The 20,768-nt window shown below is 42.8% G+C and overlaps 1 protein-coding gene across 4 annotated transcripts in view; it reads right to left on the reverse strand.

Annotated features, from left to right (window-relative positions):
- The window catches only part of GRIA1 (glutamate ionotropic receptor AMPA type subunit 1), a 231,002-nt gene that overhangs the window by 19,473 nt on the left and 190,761 nt on the right, over nt 1-20,768 (reverse strand). For all 4 annotated transcript variants that reach the window (XM_075856123.1, XM_075856124.1, XM_075856121.1 and 1 more), the window contains exons 12-13: nt 8,623-8,821; nt 6,699-6,946 (exon numbers count right to left, since the gene is read on the reverse strand). In XM_075856123.1, coding sequence (XP_075712238.1) covers nt 6,699-6,946; nt 8,623-8,821 — 447 coding nt within the window. The remainder of the gene's footprint in view (nt 1-6,698; nt 6,947-8,622; nt 8,822-20,768) is intronic.

A 20,768-nucleotide genomic window follows, 5' to 3' on the forward strand; every position in this document is an offset into this window, starting at 1 on the left:
GGTAATGTGGCAGCATCTACAGAGGGCACTGTGGCAGCATCTACAGAGAGCACTGTGGCAGCATCTACAGAGGGCACTGTGGCAGCATCCACGGAGGGCACGATGGCAGCATCTACGGAGGGTACGGTGGCAGCATCTACAGAGGGTAATGTGGCAGCATCTGCGAAGGGCAATGTGGCAGCATATACGGAGGGCACTGGCAGCATCTGCGGAGGGCACTGTGGTAGCATCTATGAAGGGCACTGTGGCAGCATCTATGGAGGGCACTGTGGCAGCATCTATGGAGGGCACTGTGGCAGCATCTGCGGAGGGCACTGTGGCAGCATCTGCGGAGGGCACTGTGGCAGCATCTACGGAGGGCACTGTGGCAGCATCTACGGAGGGCACTGTGGCAGCATCTACAGAGGGCACTGTGGCAGCATCCACGGAGGGCACGATGGCAGCATCTACGGAGGGTACGGTGGCAGCATCTACAGAGGGTAATGTGGCAGCATCTGCGAAGGGCAATGTGGCAGTATATACGGAGGGCACTGGCAGCATCTGCGGAGGGCACTGTGGTAGCATCTATGAAGGGCACTGTGGCAGCATCTATGGAGGGCACTGTGGCAGCATCTATGGAGGGCACTGTGGCAGCATCTGCGGAGGGCACTGTGGCAGCATCTGCGGAGGGCACTGTGGCAGCATCTACGGAGGGCACTGTGGCAGCATCTACGGAGGGCACTGTGGCAGCATCTATGGAGGGCACTGGCAGCATCTACAGAGGGCACTGTGGCAGCATCTACAGAGGGCACTGTGGCAGCATCCACAGAGGGCACAGTGGCAGCATCTACAGAGGACACTGTGGCAGCATCTACAGAGGGCACTGTGGCAGCATGTACAAAGGACACTGTGGCATTATCTAGGGGTATGTTGCGTTATCTACAGAGGGCACTGTGGCATTATCTAGGGGTGTGTTGCATTATCTACAGAGGGCACTGTGGCATTATCTACAGAGGGCACTGTGGCATTATCTAGGGGTGTGTTGCATTATCTACAGAGGGCACTGTGGCATTATCTACAGAGGGCACTGTGGCAGCATCTACAGAGGGTAATGTGGCAGCATCTACAGAGGGCACTGTGGCAGCATCTACAGAGAGCACTGTGGCAGCATCTACAGAGGGCACTGTGGCAGCATCCACGGAGGGCACGATGGCAGCATCTACGGAGGGTACGGTGGCAGCATCTACAGAGGGTAATGTGGCAGCATCTGCGAAGGGCAATGTGGCAGCATATACGGAGGGCACTGGCAGCATCTGCGGAGGGCACTGTGGTAGCATCTATGAAGGGCACTGTGGCAGCATCTATGGAGGGCACTGTGGCAGCATCTATGGAGGGCACTGTGGCAGCATCTGCGGAGGGCACTGTGGCAGCATCTGCGGAGGGCACTGTGGCAGCATCTACGGAGGGCACTGTGGCAGCATCTACGGAGGGCACTGTGGCAGCATCTATGGAGGGCACTGGCAGCATCTACAGAGGGCACTGTGGCAGCATCTACAGAGGGCACTGTGGCAGCATCCACAGAGGGCACAGTGGCAGCATCTACAGAGGACACTGGCAGCATCTACAGAGGGCACTGTGGCAGCATGTACAAAGGACACTGTGGCATTATCTAGGGGTATGTTGCGTTATCTACAGAGGGCACTGTAGCATTATCTAGGGGTGTGTTGCATTATCTACAGAGGGCACTGTGGCATTATCTACAGAGGGCACTGTGGCATTATCTAGGGGTGTGTTGCATTATCTACAGAGGGCACTGTGGCATTATCTACAGAGGGCACTGTGGCAGCATCTACAGAGGACTCTGTGGCAGCATCTACAGAGGGCACTGTGGCAGCATCTACAGAGGGCACTGTGGCAGCATCCACAGAGAGCACTGCGGCAGCATCCACAGAGGGCACTGTGGCACTTTTTGGTCTAAAAAGGGGCTGCCCAATCTTGACATGTGTGTCTGCCAAACGCTGCTAACTGAGCCGCCGGACTGCATTTAGCGACACTTAAACTGGAAAACTGGATTGTTGAAATAAGCACGTGGAGAAATATCTCAAATTTTAAACCTAGCGGTATTATTATAGTAATGTAGTGTTGTTATTATTATAGTAATATAGTGTTATAGTAGTTCAAATAACTAATTGATTAACAATAATTTTGTATTGTATCAAATTTGAAAGTAATGCGGCCCGACCACTTCACATTTTTTCTATATGCGGCTCACTTACCTGGCCGAGTTTGAGACCCCTGGTCTATAGAAGGGTGGTAGGGTCTATAGAAGGGTGGTAAGGGCTATAGAAGGGTGGTAGGGTCTATAGAAGGGTGGTAGAGTGTTACCTATTTGAGTTGGGGCTTCCTTACCCATAAACCTTATAGCAGCCGCACGTGCTGTCGATTTGGAGGCCAGAAAAAATAAAAGTAGATATGTATAGTAGTCTCTAGTAAAGATGGTAGAATCAATTTGATTCTTTCAAGATTTGCAATAAATAAGAGTGATCCGGTCTTTGGAGACTCAAAGGATAAGAGAATTTTTTCTTTAGTCGTACTATACAATAAAACAAGCCTTTATCTGAAAATGCGTCTACACCGTAGCACTTACAACAATCCTCCGTCATATTGCTTGAACTGTCTGCACACATTTCATGTTTTTCCTGCTGCAACAAGACAGTTTATTTCTTATACCCTCAGGCTACAAAATGATCTCGTGAGTGAAACAGGACAAGGACATGTGTCTGCAAATGTAGAGGGCTGCAGCCTACATGTAGAAGAATATGTTTTGTGTCAGGTGGAGGAAATACATTTGCATTCCCTTATTGGTTTTCTCAAACTGTTTATAGGTAGTGACAGGGATGAAGCTACAGGGTGTGCAGAGGTAGCAGTCACACCCGAGCCCAGGTTCCTGATGGTGCACAAAGGTCTCTCTGCCAAATAAGAAGACACAAGTATTATAAATAGCACATGGTAGGTTGGAGCCCTGTTACAGATTTTGCATTGGGGCAAAGGAGCTTCAATTAAAGCTTCTGGCTAGTGAAAATTTGAGCAATGTACCATCACTGGTTAATGAGATCTTTGACCAGGCTAAAGTTGGTCATGGACATGATGGTTGGGGTTAAAAAGGATAAAACATCCAATATTTTTTGATCATTGCATAATGAATAATTATATTTTGGATTTTCGATTTCATGCATTCTTGAACACCTAGTGAAAATCTATTAAATGTACAGTACCCCGCAGTGACTCATCAGATTGCCAGATGTCATTAGATCTCATTACAAAATATGGTCTGTGGTCTAGTTTGCAATCTACAGATGTGTTCACCCTTAACTTTTCTTGAATTACGTTAAGGTATACAATTTGTTATTATACGTCTTCAATACAATCTCGGGCCATCTAGCAAAACAAAAAAGTATATGTAAAATGTATACGAATTTTTAACATTCGAGTCTGTGGTGACGGATGGCTGACAGTTGACATCCATCTGAGGCATCTATTTACATGTTTGTTTAACATCTCGCACCATACATCTCGGTATATATGGGTTTAGAGATAAGATAAGGGAGGACACATCTGTAAGTATTTCTTTAGTAAAAAGATAACTGATTTAGTTAAATGTTTATTAAAAATGAAGTATTCAGGAGCATCCTAATATAATTAAGCTTAGAATAAGATAGAAGGTTCATACCGCATAAGTGTTTTCAATGGTGGCCAACAGGTAGCCGAGGGATAATATATTGTAGAAGCCAGAGTCCTTGGGTCCTGGTTTGTCAGCAGTTTAGCCTCGAGATGTACCACCCTTACCCTTGCTTGAATTTGGTTAAGGACTCAAATTTCTCATTTAACACATTCAACACAGAATCGCAAAATTCTAGCAAAACCCTTGACAGACTGCGATCCCCATCAGAAACACTGGGTGGCCACGCATAGACATCTCGTGATAGAGTATTGCAAAATCGTGTTGTTTTCAAAGCTAGTAATTTCGCGCCACACATCTCAGTATATTTTGAGATATGAGGAAATGTAAGGGAGGACATATCTATATTTTGTACTCTTCTTAATGATTAGGACTGTAGCAGCGCAATCATATACTCTCTAAAGTTGATGAGTCCAAAAATGGTGGTCAATGGTAGTCACTAGATGGCCCAGGAGCAGCTTGGTACATTGTGGGACACCTTAGTTCTAGTTGACCGATACTTTACTTTCTTCTGTCCTCTTTCTTGTAATTATGAATGGAACACGGTAGTAATATTTCACACATTTTACAGGAAATTAATTGTATTTTGTAGGTAAACTACAATTGTGCTTAACTTTGGAGTAATGGGGCAGATTTATCAATGTGTTATACCAGTTTTCAGAATACCATATTTATGAAGCCCCTCCACCTCTTTTTCCAACACATAGGAAAGTATCAGGGAAAGTATGTGGGGCTTCAGAGTCGAAACTAATTTACTAAAGTTCTGCAACACTTTTCCAACTAGAAAAGTTTCAGAAAATGATGCTAGGTCTGACATGGTGTTGTTTTTCTCCTGCCACAGATTTCTCAACAGTGTATGCGCCCTGTTGATGAATCTTGCACATGCTGCTCTGATAGAGAGACTGGCGCCCAATTTGTACGGTGCGCCAGTAATAATAAACGTCTCCCATTGTGTCAATAACTGCAATCATGGGCACAATGAGGGGACCATAATTAAAGAAAAACATACAGTCCCCTGGCAGTCCTTCCCATGACCCCCTTATATAATATGGGAAAGAAGAAAAAAAGATCACGATACAGCATTGGATCTCCAATGGTATCTTTGTCTCCTTGGCCGTAGGGATAAGAAGTGTGAAGGTGCATAAGAAAATTCTTCATCTACGGATCTGCGTCTGCCTGAGTGTGCAGACCACAAGAAAAAAGTTTTTTCTTTCCGATCCGGAGAGAAAAAAAAAGGCCACAATCCACGATCCAGCATTTGTCTCCGATAGTATATTTGTCTCCCTGGCAGTAGGAACAAGAAGTGCCAGACGTACATAAGAATATTCATTATCTCTAGATCTGAGTCTGCCTAAGTGTGCAAGCCAAAAAAAAATAGTTGTTTTTTTCAATTCGGAATAAAATAAAAAAAAACCTCCAAGGGAATTTTTCTACATGTTCAATTTGCTGAAACCTAAATATTTACTTGAATTTGAAGGAGCATAAAATGTGTTGAGATATCTATTTGGGCAAACTCATCCTACCTCCCTTCATCTGCCCTTTAGTTTGTTTTGAGATTATTAATGACCTATCAGACAGTAAGTCAGGATCATTCCACTAAACTGTCAGTCAAACCCTGCCCTTACAAACTCCTAAATATATTTCTTGTCAAACCACTTAAATTTAGAAAACTTTAGAACATGGTGTGAATTTAAATTGATTAAGAGGATGAAAAAGACGGCAAAGTAAAAAAAAAAAAAGGTGAATTATCACTGACAAATTCCAAAAAGTGTACACAAAGATCCTTTGTGAGGAACAGGAAGCCTACCTTACATCAACTGGTGAAAACTTATTATAATTAATGATTATTGGTTCATAATTGATAAATACTAACACGGCATTACATGGTTTTATGGCCCTTACCAACATTGATCTTTGGTTGTTCAAGATTAGAAAAAATGGTTTGCTGTTTGTTTTCCCGGAAACATCGCCACTCTTATTCATGGGCTCTATCTGGTATTGCAATTCATCCCCATTCAAGTGAATGAGGCTGAGCTGCAATACTAGACAGAGCCTATGAACAAGAGTGGCGCTGTTTACGGGAAAAAAGTAGACCCTTTTTTCTAATCCTCGATAACCTCTTTAACAAAAGCATGTCACTCAGACTGGTCAAGTTAATTTAGAGGATACAATTATTTTTGAAACTGAACTAGTGGACACAATAGCATTTACTAAATGGTCCCCCTGAGTATTAATCTGTGACCAGAAGTGAACCAACCTGTCTCCTTCTGAACAGAACTCGTCTTATTTTTCGAGTCAGGACTGATGGGGAATAAGTCATAGGACATCATTTATTAAATGGCTGAGGGGAAAGGGACACGTGTGGCAGAGGGAAGGGACACGTATGGCAGAGGGAAGGGACATGTATGGCAGTGGGAAGGGAAACGTATGGCAGAGGGAAGGGACACATATAGCAGGCTATTGTCAAACACTAAGATGAAACTTCTAGAGGTCTTTTAGGACCAAATGCCTCCACCAGTTCAGTGTCATATGGATACTCTAATTTAATAGGACCTCACCTGGGGTATGGTTTATTTTCACAGAGTCTTTTCTGATTTGACGTCACTTTCTATCTCAACACATAACAGAGAGCCCATAATTTGTCCTATTAAATTGACCTTTTTACTGCCTCCTAATTTATTTTATTTTATTATTTTTGAAAAGGCAGAATTTATTTTTTTACGGTTTCCAAATATACATATCTAAAAACATCCTAAAATTATATTCTAAGCTAACATCTTTATTTATTTCCTATACTCAGTTTCAATTGAGACACAAAAAATGTATTACAGGATGATGTGACACCAAGCAGATGGGTGATATGGTATGAATGATACGAAGGGATGGTGTCTTAAAGGAAAACTTGTTTTTGTTCCATGTACCCCGGGTATACAGCCAAAGAGCAAATCAATGGACATTTAGGCAGAGCTCAGCTACTTACCTCAGAGGTGACCCCTTGGGGGTGGCAATGCCATAGCCCTTGGAATCCAAGTTACCTCCCACCTTCATGGTGTCACATGGCTTTCTCTGCTCTATATACTCATTCATGGTGGACTCCAAGAGATAGGCATATTTGCCTTTGGACTTTCTAACTCTGTTCATTCCATCCTCAGTAGTCTTAACAAACACAGAGGGCTCCGCCGAACGCATATATGTCCACATCTTCTCGAAGACGGCAATTTTAGATCTCTAGGAAAACAGAAGACCAAAGAAGAGGACTTTGCAACGGTTTAGAAAAGGATATATACATTGTGTTAGGCTGATATTATTAGGCACAGGAGAAATTCTTGAGGTGGCCATATGTGAAATGTAATGTCTTAGTAAAATCCTTTCATCAGATACAGCCTAAGAAACGCCTCTCCTTACACTCATATAACTTCGAACACAAAAACGAGTCTCGAAATACAATTAGGTTGTGAGACAAGTTGTGAAAATGGTTCTTTTGTGTAAATTTTATGGCAGAGAGACCAGAAACAGAAGGTTTAATGATGACGAAGAATAAAAAAAATGATCACAGTTTTATGACAGGTTATGAAAATGCACGAAAAGTAAACACATGCAAATTTACAATCTAATTATCAGCACACCCTAGCTACTTCTTGGAAATGAAATTGTTCCCTTCAGCCTCAAAGCAAACATCTGTATGAAGAACAAGGTCAGGACACAGAATGCCTCGATATGAGAAATAAAAAAACACTAAATCCAAAAATAGTACACACAGCAGTGAAAGAGAATGGTACTGTACATGAATGCTTTGCACCCTTTAGCAAGTGAATATCCATCCTGGTTTTTAATCTAAATAGGTCCAAAATTCTGCACTGATTAATTCATAATATATTGGGTCGGAGCTCCGTTTCTCTGATACAGAGCTCCAAAACCCCTGCAAAGTCATAGAACGAAATGATAAAATTCTGACTGCCTGCAGCCACCACAATTGCATACACCAGTCTTAATCTAACGAGCGCTGGAGTAAAAAGCGCCTAATTTATTAGAAGGCACACAACTTTTAATAAATTAGGTGCATCTCTGGCCATCCATGCGCCAGAAAAAGAAATCTACGCCAGCTATGAGTACATTTCTGCTATAATTTACGAAAGTTTATGGTGTCAATTTTAGTGAATCTGTCAGGCTGACGGTGGCTCCACCCCCTTACACTAAGCCTCACCCACTTTTTTCGAAAGTTGCGGAGACGGTGTAAAAAGGCAAATAGTCGCGAATTATTGCGCAAATATGTTAAAACTATAATTCTAGCGTACAGCCGTTGATATATTCCCCCTACACAGTTCCGATTGGATTCAATAATACATCTCTGTATGCAGTAAGCTTCCAAGCACCCCCAAGGGGCTGTTGCAGGCAGCCAGAATTGTATCATGTCACTTTATGGCTGTGTGATGAGAAGTCCAGAGTGGAGAGTCACTAGGTAAGAGCAGATCTCACTTTGGCAGAGCTCGCCTGTCCTTGTATTACATGGTCGGCCATTTATTAGCTGAACGCCGGGGAGGCTATTTTTAGAGAACTTACTGGTGTAGTTGAATGGGTCTTATTGTGATAGGGGTTAAAAAGAAATGTAGAAAAGTCCTTGCCCCACAACACTACAATATGTCACCACTACTGAGAAGGTCTGAAAATACTTTCACACATTTGTGTGAATGATATAGGCTCTTTTTGTAAGGTTTGCACATTGGATTAGGTGCCTTTGCAGGATAAAAAACTAAATTCTCCATATGTTTCATCGAATTAAGTACTGGTTATGCTTTGTTACCTCATACACAATTTACCAGGGCCAGAGTCTCTATCCATAATGTTCAAAAATTAAGTAGAAGACACTTCAAAACATTGATATAAATGAAAAAATGTCATCTAACCTTAAAAAATTCTTTAGTGGACCCGGAATCTAGTGTCCCATATGTTATCTCTGTTTGCTTGGCTAAATCGTCGGCGCTCTCGATAGGTGACACCATTCTCTCAACCGTCAAGAAGGCCGCTAGGTTTGCTGTGTAAGATGAGATGATGATGAGGGTGAAGAACCACCAGACACCGCCAACAATGCGACCTGAGAGAGACCTGCGGGGAAGAACCACAAGTTTTACAGGTTGATATTACAAGTTGGATGTCTGTATAGTCATATCTACTTTACTGAAGGCTGAAAATACATCAGGCTTCCGTCACCCATAGGCTATAATGGTATCCGTTTAATGGATACGTCATGGAAAGGGTCATGAAGGTTCATGATGTATCTGTGAAACGGATACCATTATTGCCTGTGGGTGATGGGTGCCACTGTTACAGACTATATCTGCGTGTGTCTACAGAATCTTTTCTCGTTATCAGTCATTTTTTTTTTAAATTCTTATAAATGTTAAGAGGTCCAATAGTTATATAATTACTGATGATGAGAGTTATTTTCCATGTAGAGTGAACAATGTAAAATTCTCCACCAACTATGGACCACCATATATTGTTTTTCTTTATTTTACGCTATGTTAAAGCATTTAAACATCTTTGGAAAAGATAAATGGAAATTAGAATAAGAAATAGGAATCGGGTCTGTGAAAAAAAGAAAAAGTTTTTCAAATGCTTATGTCACCTTTAATTAACATGGTTTGATCCAACAATAAATCATTTAGCTACTGTACTTGACATTTTAACTATCACCTCCTGATACTTCTTAAAGTGATTGTGCTTCTCCTACGACAGTGACATTTAAATGAAAGAAGACACATGAAGTAGATTTAGACAGAAAGTTCTATGAAAAATAAATGGCAAGGATATATAATTGTCTTCAATGGTAATTTTCTGCGCACACAGTAGGATTCATAAAAATTAGAAAAGGATTACTTCTTGTTAAATTTGGGTAGAATTTTGACAGTTTTTCTAATGGTTACAGTACAGCTGTGGGAAAAGATCAAAGCATCGCAAAATAAAACTGGTGACAGGAACAGGAATAATTTTTTGTTTAGAAGAGAACAACTAACCAAAATTACAGACAACTATAAAAAAAAAATTTTGCCTAAAAAAAACTTCAACCAAACATTAAAATCCAAGATCATCCCCTTAACGACTTACTTGGCTAAGAAAATTGTGAGAAATGGTGAGCAGTTGCCAGAAACCTTTGGCACCACTTGTGCTGGCTAGTTGTTTTCCGAATACTCATTTGACCAACAACTATCTCCCTCAACTACAACACAACCATTCATATTTCCAACCATGCTTGTCTACTACAGGAGAAGCGTTGCCAGTCTCCTGTGGCAGTGGCTTATCTCCTGAAGGAAGAAACTTGATGATACTTGTTTTGCCCATCGGCAGATGTTAGGAGACGGCCAAGTTCCCTATTAGGTTATAGGTGGGATCAGCCAACATTAATCTAATGTGTATGGCCAGCTGTACTGTATTTTGGGGAAAATAATAGGCCCTCCTTACTGTGTCAACTGATCTTGACAAAAGCAGGGTGATCAACCAACTACAATCTAACATCTATAGGTAGCTTTAGAGAAGTTGTAACACTTGGAAGAAAAAAAGGTGATATTTTTACCCAATGTCACAATGTAACTATTCATAGTCCCATATCAAGCACTTTTATCAATTAGAAGTAGTTACATCTCTACTGACATTTGACGTAACACTACATCATAGTCGGTAGGGGGAGTATAGAGCGGGCTCATGGACGGAGCCCTCTCCATATTACAGCCGACACTTTACTGTAATGGCGAGGATCAGAGATTACACTGATACCGGATGTTTAACCACTTAGATGTCGCGGTCAATAGTGACTATAGCCCCTAAGCCATTAAACAGAGTTGGAAGCCTTCTCAGTCACTCCACCCCCCCCTGACTCGAATGCGGGGTGCCGATGGTTAATAAAGGCCCCCAGGTCTGCCATCTTTCTGCTTCTATTAAGCACTATCTGCCGGTAGGTATTGCAGTGTATTGTACCAGCGATCGAACGATTGCTTGTTCAAGTTTACTTGTTTAAGTAAAAAAAAACTGTTAGATAAAGCTTTTATGAATGTACAAAAAATAAAACATATTTTAAGTTAAAAAAACACTTTTCCCATTCTTCTCATAAAGTAATGTACAAAAATAAATAATATAATTGGTATTGCTGCATCTGTAAAAGTCAGAACTATTACATTATAACATTTAACCATCAGGATGAACACCGTAGAAAAAAAAAAAAAAGCCTTCCAAAATAATGGAATAAAAAGTTATCAAAAAGTCGGCTCTCTTTTTTTACAAATAGTTTTTTATAGAAATTTGGTATCACTGTAAACACAGACCTGCAGAATAAAGTTAACATGAAAAAAAAAACAAAAAACAAAAAGCAATGGTGTATACGCTAATTATTTTTCCATTCCACCCCACAATTTCATTTTTTTCAGTTTCCTTGTACTTTATATGGTACAATGGTGTCAATTGTGTCAACTCGTCCCGCAAAAGGCAAGCCCTCATATGGCTTTGGCGACAAAAAAAAAAAAAAAAAGTTATGGCTTTTGGAAGGTGGGGAGAAAAGAGGAAAAATGAAAACCGAAAAATGGCTGTGGTGGCAAGGGGTTAATATTGCAGGACATTTTTTGAAAATCTTCTGGTTTTCAAAACTGGTAGTTCTGTTTTTGTGGTTATGGGATCTGTTTCCTTTCTAGGTGCACTCATGCTGTACAGTCAGTGCCACCTTCATGGGAAAATTTCTGAACCATCAAAGTTGCGTATGAGTCAAGGACTGAGCCCCATGGCATACCATCAGAGAGAGAAGCAAATTTGGTTCAATAATGAATGAGTGGAAATGTTCTTTTTGATAAAAAAAAAAAAAAGAGAATAGTGTCACATAGACCAAAAGATCAGAGGACCTCAGAAAGGAAGGGTCAGAAGGCTCCATCAAAGGCTGAAATAAAAAGAGGGAAGATATGGTGGAAAAATTTGCCTTTGATTCAACGTTGAATAGGTCACTGACTCTGTGTTCTGGATGTAATATATCAATATTTCTATCTGATATAGATGCCACATACTATTCATATTTGCTCGAGTCTACATTGTCATTTTAGGTATAATACTATAGGGGTTGTATGAGATTAGAAAAAAAGGTCTGATTTTTTCCCCCCCGAAACAGTGACACACTTTCCATTGGTTGTTTATGGTATTGCAGCTCAGCATTATTCAAATAGACTCTTCTTTTAATTTCATACTGTCCCTTTAATATCACCTTTCCACACATTGCCAATTGTCAGCCCATAGATATGACCATAACAAACGCCTCCCCCAGTTCCCATAGTACTGCAGAGCAGACAGAGGTGGGTTAAGGGAGGACAGTGGGGGAGTTGGGAATCGTTGCTTTGGTGAGTCATGGTAAAGAACGGTCTCCTCTTCCTATGCCACATAGCATTGACATTGCCCGCTTATATTGTACCTACGAATGCAAGAAAAAGTAAGTGAACCCTTTGGAGTTGCCTGAATTTCTGTAAGTAAGTGAACCTTTGTGTTAATTACTTTTCCAGGAGCTAATTGGCAAAAGGTAATTTAATTAATGAGATGAGATGGGAAGTGTGGGTTTCACAGGTGCTTTGCCCATTAAATAAAAGCTTACAAAGCCTGGTTACTGACAAATCTGTTTTCTTAAGATTGGTTAGTGTGAACCGTGCCTTGAGACAAACAACGCAATCCATGTTTAGACAAACTGTTTACAAACTGAGACAATTCAGGACTGCTGCTACTCTCCCTAAGGCGGGATTCACACGACCGGGTCGCGTCCGAGCCCGAGTGCCGGCCGGTAAAATCGGCCATTCTGCCCGGCCGGTTTGCATAAAGTTATGCATCCGTGCCGGGCCGGGCAGATCCGGACAGTGACATCAGCGGCAACTCCTGAAGGGGAATCCCCATGTGTTCGGGGATTCCGCTTCAGGAGTTTCCCCTGATGTCACTGCCCAGATATGGACAGAGACATCAAGCGCTCTGTCCAGGAGCGGAATCCCCGAACACACGGGGATTCCGCTCCTTCGAGGAGCTAAAGTGCGGCTAGCACATAGCAGAGCGGGGAGATACCTCCCCGCTCTGCTATAGTGGCGTCGCTACAGTAGTAGCAGCAGCAGCAGCTGCTGCAGCTGCTAGCGGCGCCATCAAAGGTGTCGCCGAGCCAGGGTGCTTTTAACAAGCAGGAGAAGGGAGCCAGCGCAGCGCTCCCTTCCACCTGCTGTAGACCCCGGCCCTGCCACACCGTGTACAGCGATGCCATTCGTCAGAATGGCATCAACTCCTCCTCCTCACATGCACTCTGCGCTGTGAGGAGGAGGAGATAGAGCGCAAGAGCCGGAAAACCCGGCCGTCACTCGGGACACATCCCGGTGATGGCCGGGTATTACCCGGCCCCATAGACTTCTATGGGAGCCGGGCGGCCGGGTACCCGGGCGAAAATAGAGCATGTCCTATTTTTTTACGGGCGGTTTTCCCGGCCGTCAAAAAATCGGTCGTGTGAATAGCCCCATTAGGGGTCTATTATTCCTAATGCAGCCGGGTGCCGGCCGATTTATGAACGGCCGGCACCCGGCCGGGAAACCCTGCCGTGTGAATGAGGCCTAAGAGTGGGCGTCCTGGTAAGATCACTCCAAGAGCACAACGGGCAATCCTGAAATAGGTGAGAAAGAACCCGAGGGTAACAGCAAGGACTACTGAAGACTCTGCAAACTGCAAAAACCTCTCTTCATGTGTCCACTATTAGAAAAACACTGAACAAGAATGGTGTTTATTGAAGGACACCACAAAGTAAGCCGTCGCTGTCAAACAAAAAAACATTGCGGCCCGTCTCAAGTTCGCTGTGACCACCTGGATGTTCCACAATGAATCTGAGAAAATGTCCTATAGACAGAAGAGACAAAAGGGGAACATCTTTATCACAAATGCACAAGACTATGTTTGGAGGAAATAGAACTCTACGTACCAGCACCAAAGTTTTTTCCTAACTGTGAAGCATGGCGGAGGGAGTGTCATGGTTTGGGGGAGCTTTGCTGCCTCAGGGTCTGGACGCCTTGTGATCATTGAGGGAACAATATATCCAAAGGTGAAGCAAAATATTTTACAGGACAATGTAAGGGCAGCAGTCCATGATGCAACAAGACAATGACTCAAAGCACACAAGTAAATCAACTAAAGAATAGTTGAAAAAGAAGATTTGTGTTTTGGAAAGTCCGAGTCTTGACCTTAACCCTATGGAGATGCTGTGGCGTGACCCGAAGACGGCTGTGCACGCAAGACATCCCAGAAATATTGGTGAACTGAAACCCATGTGCAGCGAGGAATGGTCCACAATTCCTAATCAACGTTGTGTTTATTTTATGTGCAGCTACAGGAAACATTTCAAGGAGGTGACGGCTGCTAAAGGGGGATCTACAGGTTATTAGATTCACATACTTTTTCTCCCTGCACTGTGGATATTCACTCAATGGGCTCAATAAAAGTCATGAACTGTACAAGTGTGTTATTAGTCTAGTTCGATAACAATCAGACCACATTTTATTAGTATACACAACTGCAGTGTACCCCATTTCACAAACATTTAATAAAAAAATTGACGTAGCTTTTTATTCCAATTCAGCATGTAGCTTAAAATACGTGACTTATTGCCCAGGATGCCTGCATGTATTTATTTACTTTGAGGTATAACCGAGTTGGACAGTTGTGGAAAAATGAGGAAGAAATCAATTTCAACACCAAATCCCTCATCAGGAGGTGACCTTTACAAATACATAAAATCCAGAAGGCCTGCAGCTCTTGCAATGTCTGAGAGTTATATTCTCTTCAACCGGCTGATATTTAATTAACACTATGCCCCTTAGTGCAGGGATAAGGCGCAGGGACAAGGTTTGCCGGGCATGCTTATGCATGTAGGTTTGTGGGACAGGCTTTCATGGACGGTATCCACGCTGCGAAACTTCTTTGTCTACAGTGAAGCCCTGTGAATTTGTGCGCAGAGAGGGACCTCGTTGCTTTTAAAAACAATTTAGAAAGAGGCAGTGGAAGTACTTAAGACACCCCGCAGGGTATGGATTCAGTATTGGGCTGTCTGCTGACACTGTGAGCATTTTACCAGGGTATTCACACAAACATTATTAGTAGCCTCTGTGGGAGCTCAAGAAGCTGCGGTTACGCCAGCGCTCTCCAAATAATTAAAATGAATTATAAGTCGGTGTTAATTCGGTGTTTTGTTCTGATGAAAATGTGGCCACAGAAGAGTTCGTACAAGTTACAGTATAGGAGAAGCAATTCTATATTAATAATAATTTCTTATTCCAGTTATTCTGATGACTTAAATTATCCGACTCTATCCAGTGTCCAGCAAAACGCATTAAAATCAACCACATTCTCATGACACAATGGAGTATGTACTTTACGAGGCTCGTTAGACCAGGACAAGCAGTACAAAGCCATTTTTGAAAATGAAATACGTGTAGTTGTTTCTGCCTTATGGTCCTCAAAGTGCTGATTTGGGATCTGCAATCCAATGTACATGTCACGAAGGGTCTGTGGACCCACTGGGCCGTACCGCATTGGTGGTAAGGCAGCTGGCCAACAGGGCGCAGGTGAATGTCTATAGTTCGTATAGGTGCCTGTGGCAGCTCAGACAGCAGCAAGGCAGGCTCGGCTGGGACTAGGCAGCAGGTAGACGTCAGGTGAGGTGAAGCAGGTCAGACGTGGATACAGCACGACACGACCTTGGCACAGCACTGTGCTCGACCAGGATGGTATGGAATGCTAGAAAAAGGAACAGGAACAGGTACAGGAACAGGAACTGGAACAGGTACAGGAACATGTAACACACTAGGAGGTCATCACATAGACAAACTAGGGAACAACAACAACGCTCAGGCATCGAAGCAGGGGGCTGGACCCCTCTTATAGTCCAGGGTACTCACGGGTCAAAGTTCCTCAAAAGGTCCGGTGCGTGCGCTGCTCCTTTAAGTGCGGGCACGAGCATGCGTGTGCACCCTACGGGATCCGGCTGAGTTGAGTGGACGCGAGCGAGGAGGAGGATGGGGCCAGCGCTTGCCGACTTGTGGCTGCGGCTGTCAGGAGGGGACCGGAGCTGACAGCCCGCAGCCACGGACATTACAGTACCAAATGTCACTTTGGTCTTTAGGCCTTGTCAGCCATTTAGCCATGGAGGGTCATAGTCAGCCCACAGTTGCTCCCTGACCGGCAATTATGCTTATTAGATTAACTAAGGCGCCATACAGATGCCCTAAGTTCCCATCATAAAAAATTGCTATCTTATAAAATATGCCATATAGCTTTATTGTAAAATAACAGTATATGCTATACCATAACTTTACAATAGTCATCAGTCTAAATGATCGATTACCAAATTTAATCTCAACAGGAGTGTTTTTTCTTAAAAATCTAAGTACTTTTATGTAAAATACAGTATCATGCTATATCACACGTTTTTAACCCCTAGAATATAGTCTGGGCATAGTCATATGTACCATAGGGACAGCTGTTGCAGCTACTATGGTGCCCCTGGAGAGAGGTGGGAGGAGGTAGTGGTGGCATGAATCCATACCAGAAGGAGGGCCCCATTTTGTTATTTGCTATGGGGCCTCTATTCTCTATATTCACCCTGGGTCTAGGCAAGAGCTTATGTACCATAGAGAAAGGCCATGCAGTTGTTATGGAGCCCTTGAAGAAATAGGGACCAGCCCTGGTTGACTTATCCCATTTAGGCCTTGTGTGAAGAACCTGTGCAGGACTCCCCTCTCCAGGGGAACTGTTATGTTAGCAAACAAAGGGAAGGAAATGGCCAAAGGGTCATGGAAAATGAGTGGAGGGGGGAAAACACAAACTCATTCAAAACCCTGAGCTATAGTCGGAAGTCCGGACTGTTTTTTGATCTTTGTTATGGGGCCCCCTCTCTTTTTTGTTCGCTACTTAAGTATAGAGGTTAAAAAGTAATGAATGCGCTTCCACATTATGCAATGATCTACTGGAGGCATTGCCTTTTTCCTTCCTTGTTACAGAGAAGAATAGGATTGTCATATTTCCCTACAGGAAGACCTGAAATTAACAGTGGAAAAACATTTTAAAGAAGTTCTCCAGTTTTGTAATATCTCAACATTTCATTGGTGTGGTCTGGGAGCTCATACTCTCACAAATGTGTCTTACCAGTCAATAAAAAGACTAGATTCAATTTGTTACCATCACTATTTTGATATGAATAGGGTTGCCTTACGGAGAAGCAGGGAATTGGACCTAATCAGATGTGTAGTTGCCCAGCTTTTTAATGTTTGCTGGGGCTAAATTGAGTTACTAAAAGTTCCACTGCCCCTTAAAGGGAATGTGTCTCTAGAATTTTTTTTTTTTTTTTCAGTTAAACAATTATAATTTAAGTGATTGCACATTGTTTTAATTTGTACAATTTTTTCACAAGTCAGGAAGTATTATAAATGATATTGTAATTTCTAACATTTACATGTGCAAGCCACTAGAGGGTGCAGTTCCCAAAATTGCAGCATGGTCAATGTGGTAAAGCAACCTCATTAATTTATGCTGCAAATTTGGGGTGGACACACTCTCTCTAGTGTACCCCCTCCCTTCTTCTGGCTAGTGCGAGGAGAGGGAGGGGTTTGAATGTATTCAAACCTCCTACACTGTGTGCCACCATTTTCTGAGTGACTGCACAGTGTAGGAGGATTAGATACAGGGCTCAGCAGACAGTAATACACGAACATACACGAACATAATACACACAAACATAATACACACGAACATACACAAATATAAATTACCTGCTCCTGCCGCCGCCTCCGCTGGTCTACGCTCCACTTGCTTGCGCCTTCGCTTCGTTGAACATATGGCCGGAAGCCGCAGCCGGAAGTCGTCATCTTACTGTCCGGCAGCGGCTTCCGGTCCACATGAAAATGGCGCCGGATTTCGCTCTACGAACAAGCTTCGTTTTGGTCTGTGTGGGAGCGGCGCATGCACCGTTCCCACACAGACGGCGCACGCAACTGCGAATGGAACGGCTCCTGTTCGCATTCTCTATGGGGTTGTATGTGCCGTATTCCATCTCTGTATGTGTCGTTAATCGACACATACAGAGATGAAAAAAAAAATGGCAGCCCCCATAGAGAAGTAAGGCTGGGTTCACACGACCTATTTTCAGGCGTAAACGAGGCGTATTATGCCTCGAATTACGCCTGAAAATACGGCTCCAATACGTCGGCAAACATCTGCCCATTCATTTGAATGGGTTTGCCGACGTACTGTGCCGACGACCTGTAATTTACGCGTCGTCGTTTGACAGCTGTCAAAAGACGATGCGTAAAATTACAGCCTCGTCAAAAGAAGTGCAGAACACTTCGTGGGACGTTTTTGGAGCCGTTTTCTCATAGACTCTATTGAAAACAGCTCCAAAAACGGCCGAAAAAACGGCGCGAAAACGCAGCGAAAACGGCGCGAAAAACGCCGCGAAAAACGTGAGTTGCTCAAAAAACGTCTGAAAATCAGGTACTGTTTTCCCTTGAAAACAGCTCCGTATTTTCAGACGTTTTTGGCTCAGCGTGTGAACATACCCTTAAAGTCAGAAAACATAAAAAAGTAAAACATGAGAATACAATTTAATAAAATGTTTGAAAATGTTACATTAAAAGCAATATTATAAAAAAAAAATTCATGACACCTTCCCTTTAATATACAGTATATTATTGCCCCTGAATCATGTCTAGTGCACATGACTGCTCATCTCCAGAAAACCCATATCAGTGCCAGAAACATTGTTCTCCCATAAGAGTGCCAACCAAAGAACCCTAAAGCATGTCAAAGTGCCCCTAAAATAGTGCCAGCCACAGGGCCCCATAAGATTGCCAACTACAGTGCCTCATAAAAAGTGATTACCAGTGCCTTCATAAGAGTGACAGTCACAGTACCACCCACAGAGCCTTCTATATCTGTGCAAGCCACAGTGCCCTCTATATTAGTGCCTGCCACAATGTTCCATATATTAATGCCAGCCACAGTGGCAGCTATATAAGCACTAGGGCCTCTGTTATTTGTACTTCATGTACAGCTTTTTATTAGGCTGATATCATGACACCATTGGTGGTTCAGTGATGGCAGCAGAGACTGGCATACTTGTGTGTTTGTCCCTGCTGCCAGGACTGTAGTGCATGCGCACCCTGGAGCCACCATCAGGGCAGTATAGCTTGTAGTGTTGTATGGGTGCCTCAGGCATCATGGTAAAATTTGGGGCCTGGTTGGTTCATATTTCCCTTGGTGCCTTAAATGGAGATAATTGATCTCCTCCGCTTGGGCACTAAGAAACCGGGAGAGCAGGGAAGTGGAAGCTTTACATCTAAAGGCTATGAACACCTTTGAAAATGTTTTGTTTATATATCATTTACTGTTGGCAGAATGAAGATCTGGACTCCAGGGGCCCTATAAAAATTGAAGAGGACCCAGAAGACGCCACAGGGGAGCTGATCCCTATATTACGGATTCAGAACTGTCCGATGATCAGTTTTCTTCACCTTTTTTAGGAGACACTGTGGACACTCCAATTGTAGGAGAAAACAATCCCGCAGGGGCGGGGGGGAAACACAAGAGAAAGGATAAATCCCAAGACCAGAGGCAGGATGATTCCAGCACATGGGGGTCGACAATATCAGACCCGGAGGAGAAATCCCCAGATCTAGTGGTGAATATTTCATCTCTTGTATTATTGACTGGTTCACCTTGGATCTTGATCTGGATTTTTTTTTTCCGGTCAATAAGATTAAAAGCATATTTTTCTGTGCAACCTACAAATCTGAATGTAAATGTTATACCTGTTGATCATACTGATGAGATGTTTCACCTTAGTGATTATGGGCTTTATAACAAAAGCCAATTTCAGCCCCCTCAGAATATTCATGCTGTTTAAACTTATGTTTTATTTGTTAAAAATAGGGTCAGTTCCCTGAAGGCAATGCAGAGGAAGCAGTGCATTCAGCAGAATTGTACAAGAGCCGAACATGTGGCACTCAAAGAGTTGGCAGACAATAGTAACCTGACGATCAATCCTGCAAATAAGGGGCGTGCCATAGTGGTTATGGACACCTCCTCTTATCTACAGGAAATAGAAAATCAGCTTAGTGATACTAACATTTATGCACTTCTACCAGGGGACCCCAAGTTCACTTATCTTCGTGAGCTGGATACCCTGGTTAGTAATGCGTTCACACATAAAATTATTGACAAAGATTTGCATGATTTTTACTGGTGAAATTTCCAGTTACCCATGTACTATAGCTTCTGCCAAAAATTCATAAGGATCCAGTTAAACCTCCCGGACGCCCTATTGTGTCACGGAGTGATTCTCTATTAGTCCCTGCTGGTAGACAAAATTCTTAGGCAATTTGCCATTGGTGCGGACTCATACATCAAGGACACCTCGGACTTCCTGGTCAGGATCTATGATCTTGTGCTTCCTGCCGGGCCGGTCCTGGTTACCCTTGATGTAGGGAGTCTGTATACCTCTATTGATCATAGACAGGGCATTGATGTTCTATGGAAAAAATTGAATTTATCAGATCCCTTCTTGAATTCATTCTAATGAAGAATTATTTTTTGGTAGCTGATAGATTCTATTTACAGAAAAGAGGGACGGCAATGGGGTCCAATATGGCCCCCACATATGCAAATATCTTTATTCGGCGGATTGAGGAGGACCTTGTCTTTGTGTCCCACCACTTCAGCCATGTCTCTGTGGTGGTGGCGATACATAGACAATATCTTCCTCATCTGGACTGGCTCTATAAGTCAATTACAGCCATTTTTTGCTTATCTGAAAACTATGAACTCTACGATTAAGTTCACTATGTCTTATTCCACTTCGTCAATTGAATTTTTAGATACATGTATTTCAGGTTCGGAAAGTGGCTTGGTCTCTGACCTTTATACAAAAAAAAAAAACAGATAGAAACAACTTTTTACATTACACTAGTGGCCATCCAAGGACAATGCTGAAGTCTTTGCCATTCAGCCAATTGATCAG

Source organism: Rhinoderma darwinii, chromosome 3 (assembly GCF_050947455.1).
Source record: "Rhinoderma darwinii isolate aRhiDar2 chromosome 3, aRhiDar2.hap1, whole genome shotgun sequence".
Taxonomy (NCBI): Eukaryota; Metazoa; Chordata; class Amphibia; order Anura; family Rhinodermatidae; genus Rhinoderma; species Rhinoderma darwinii.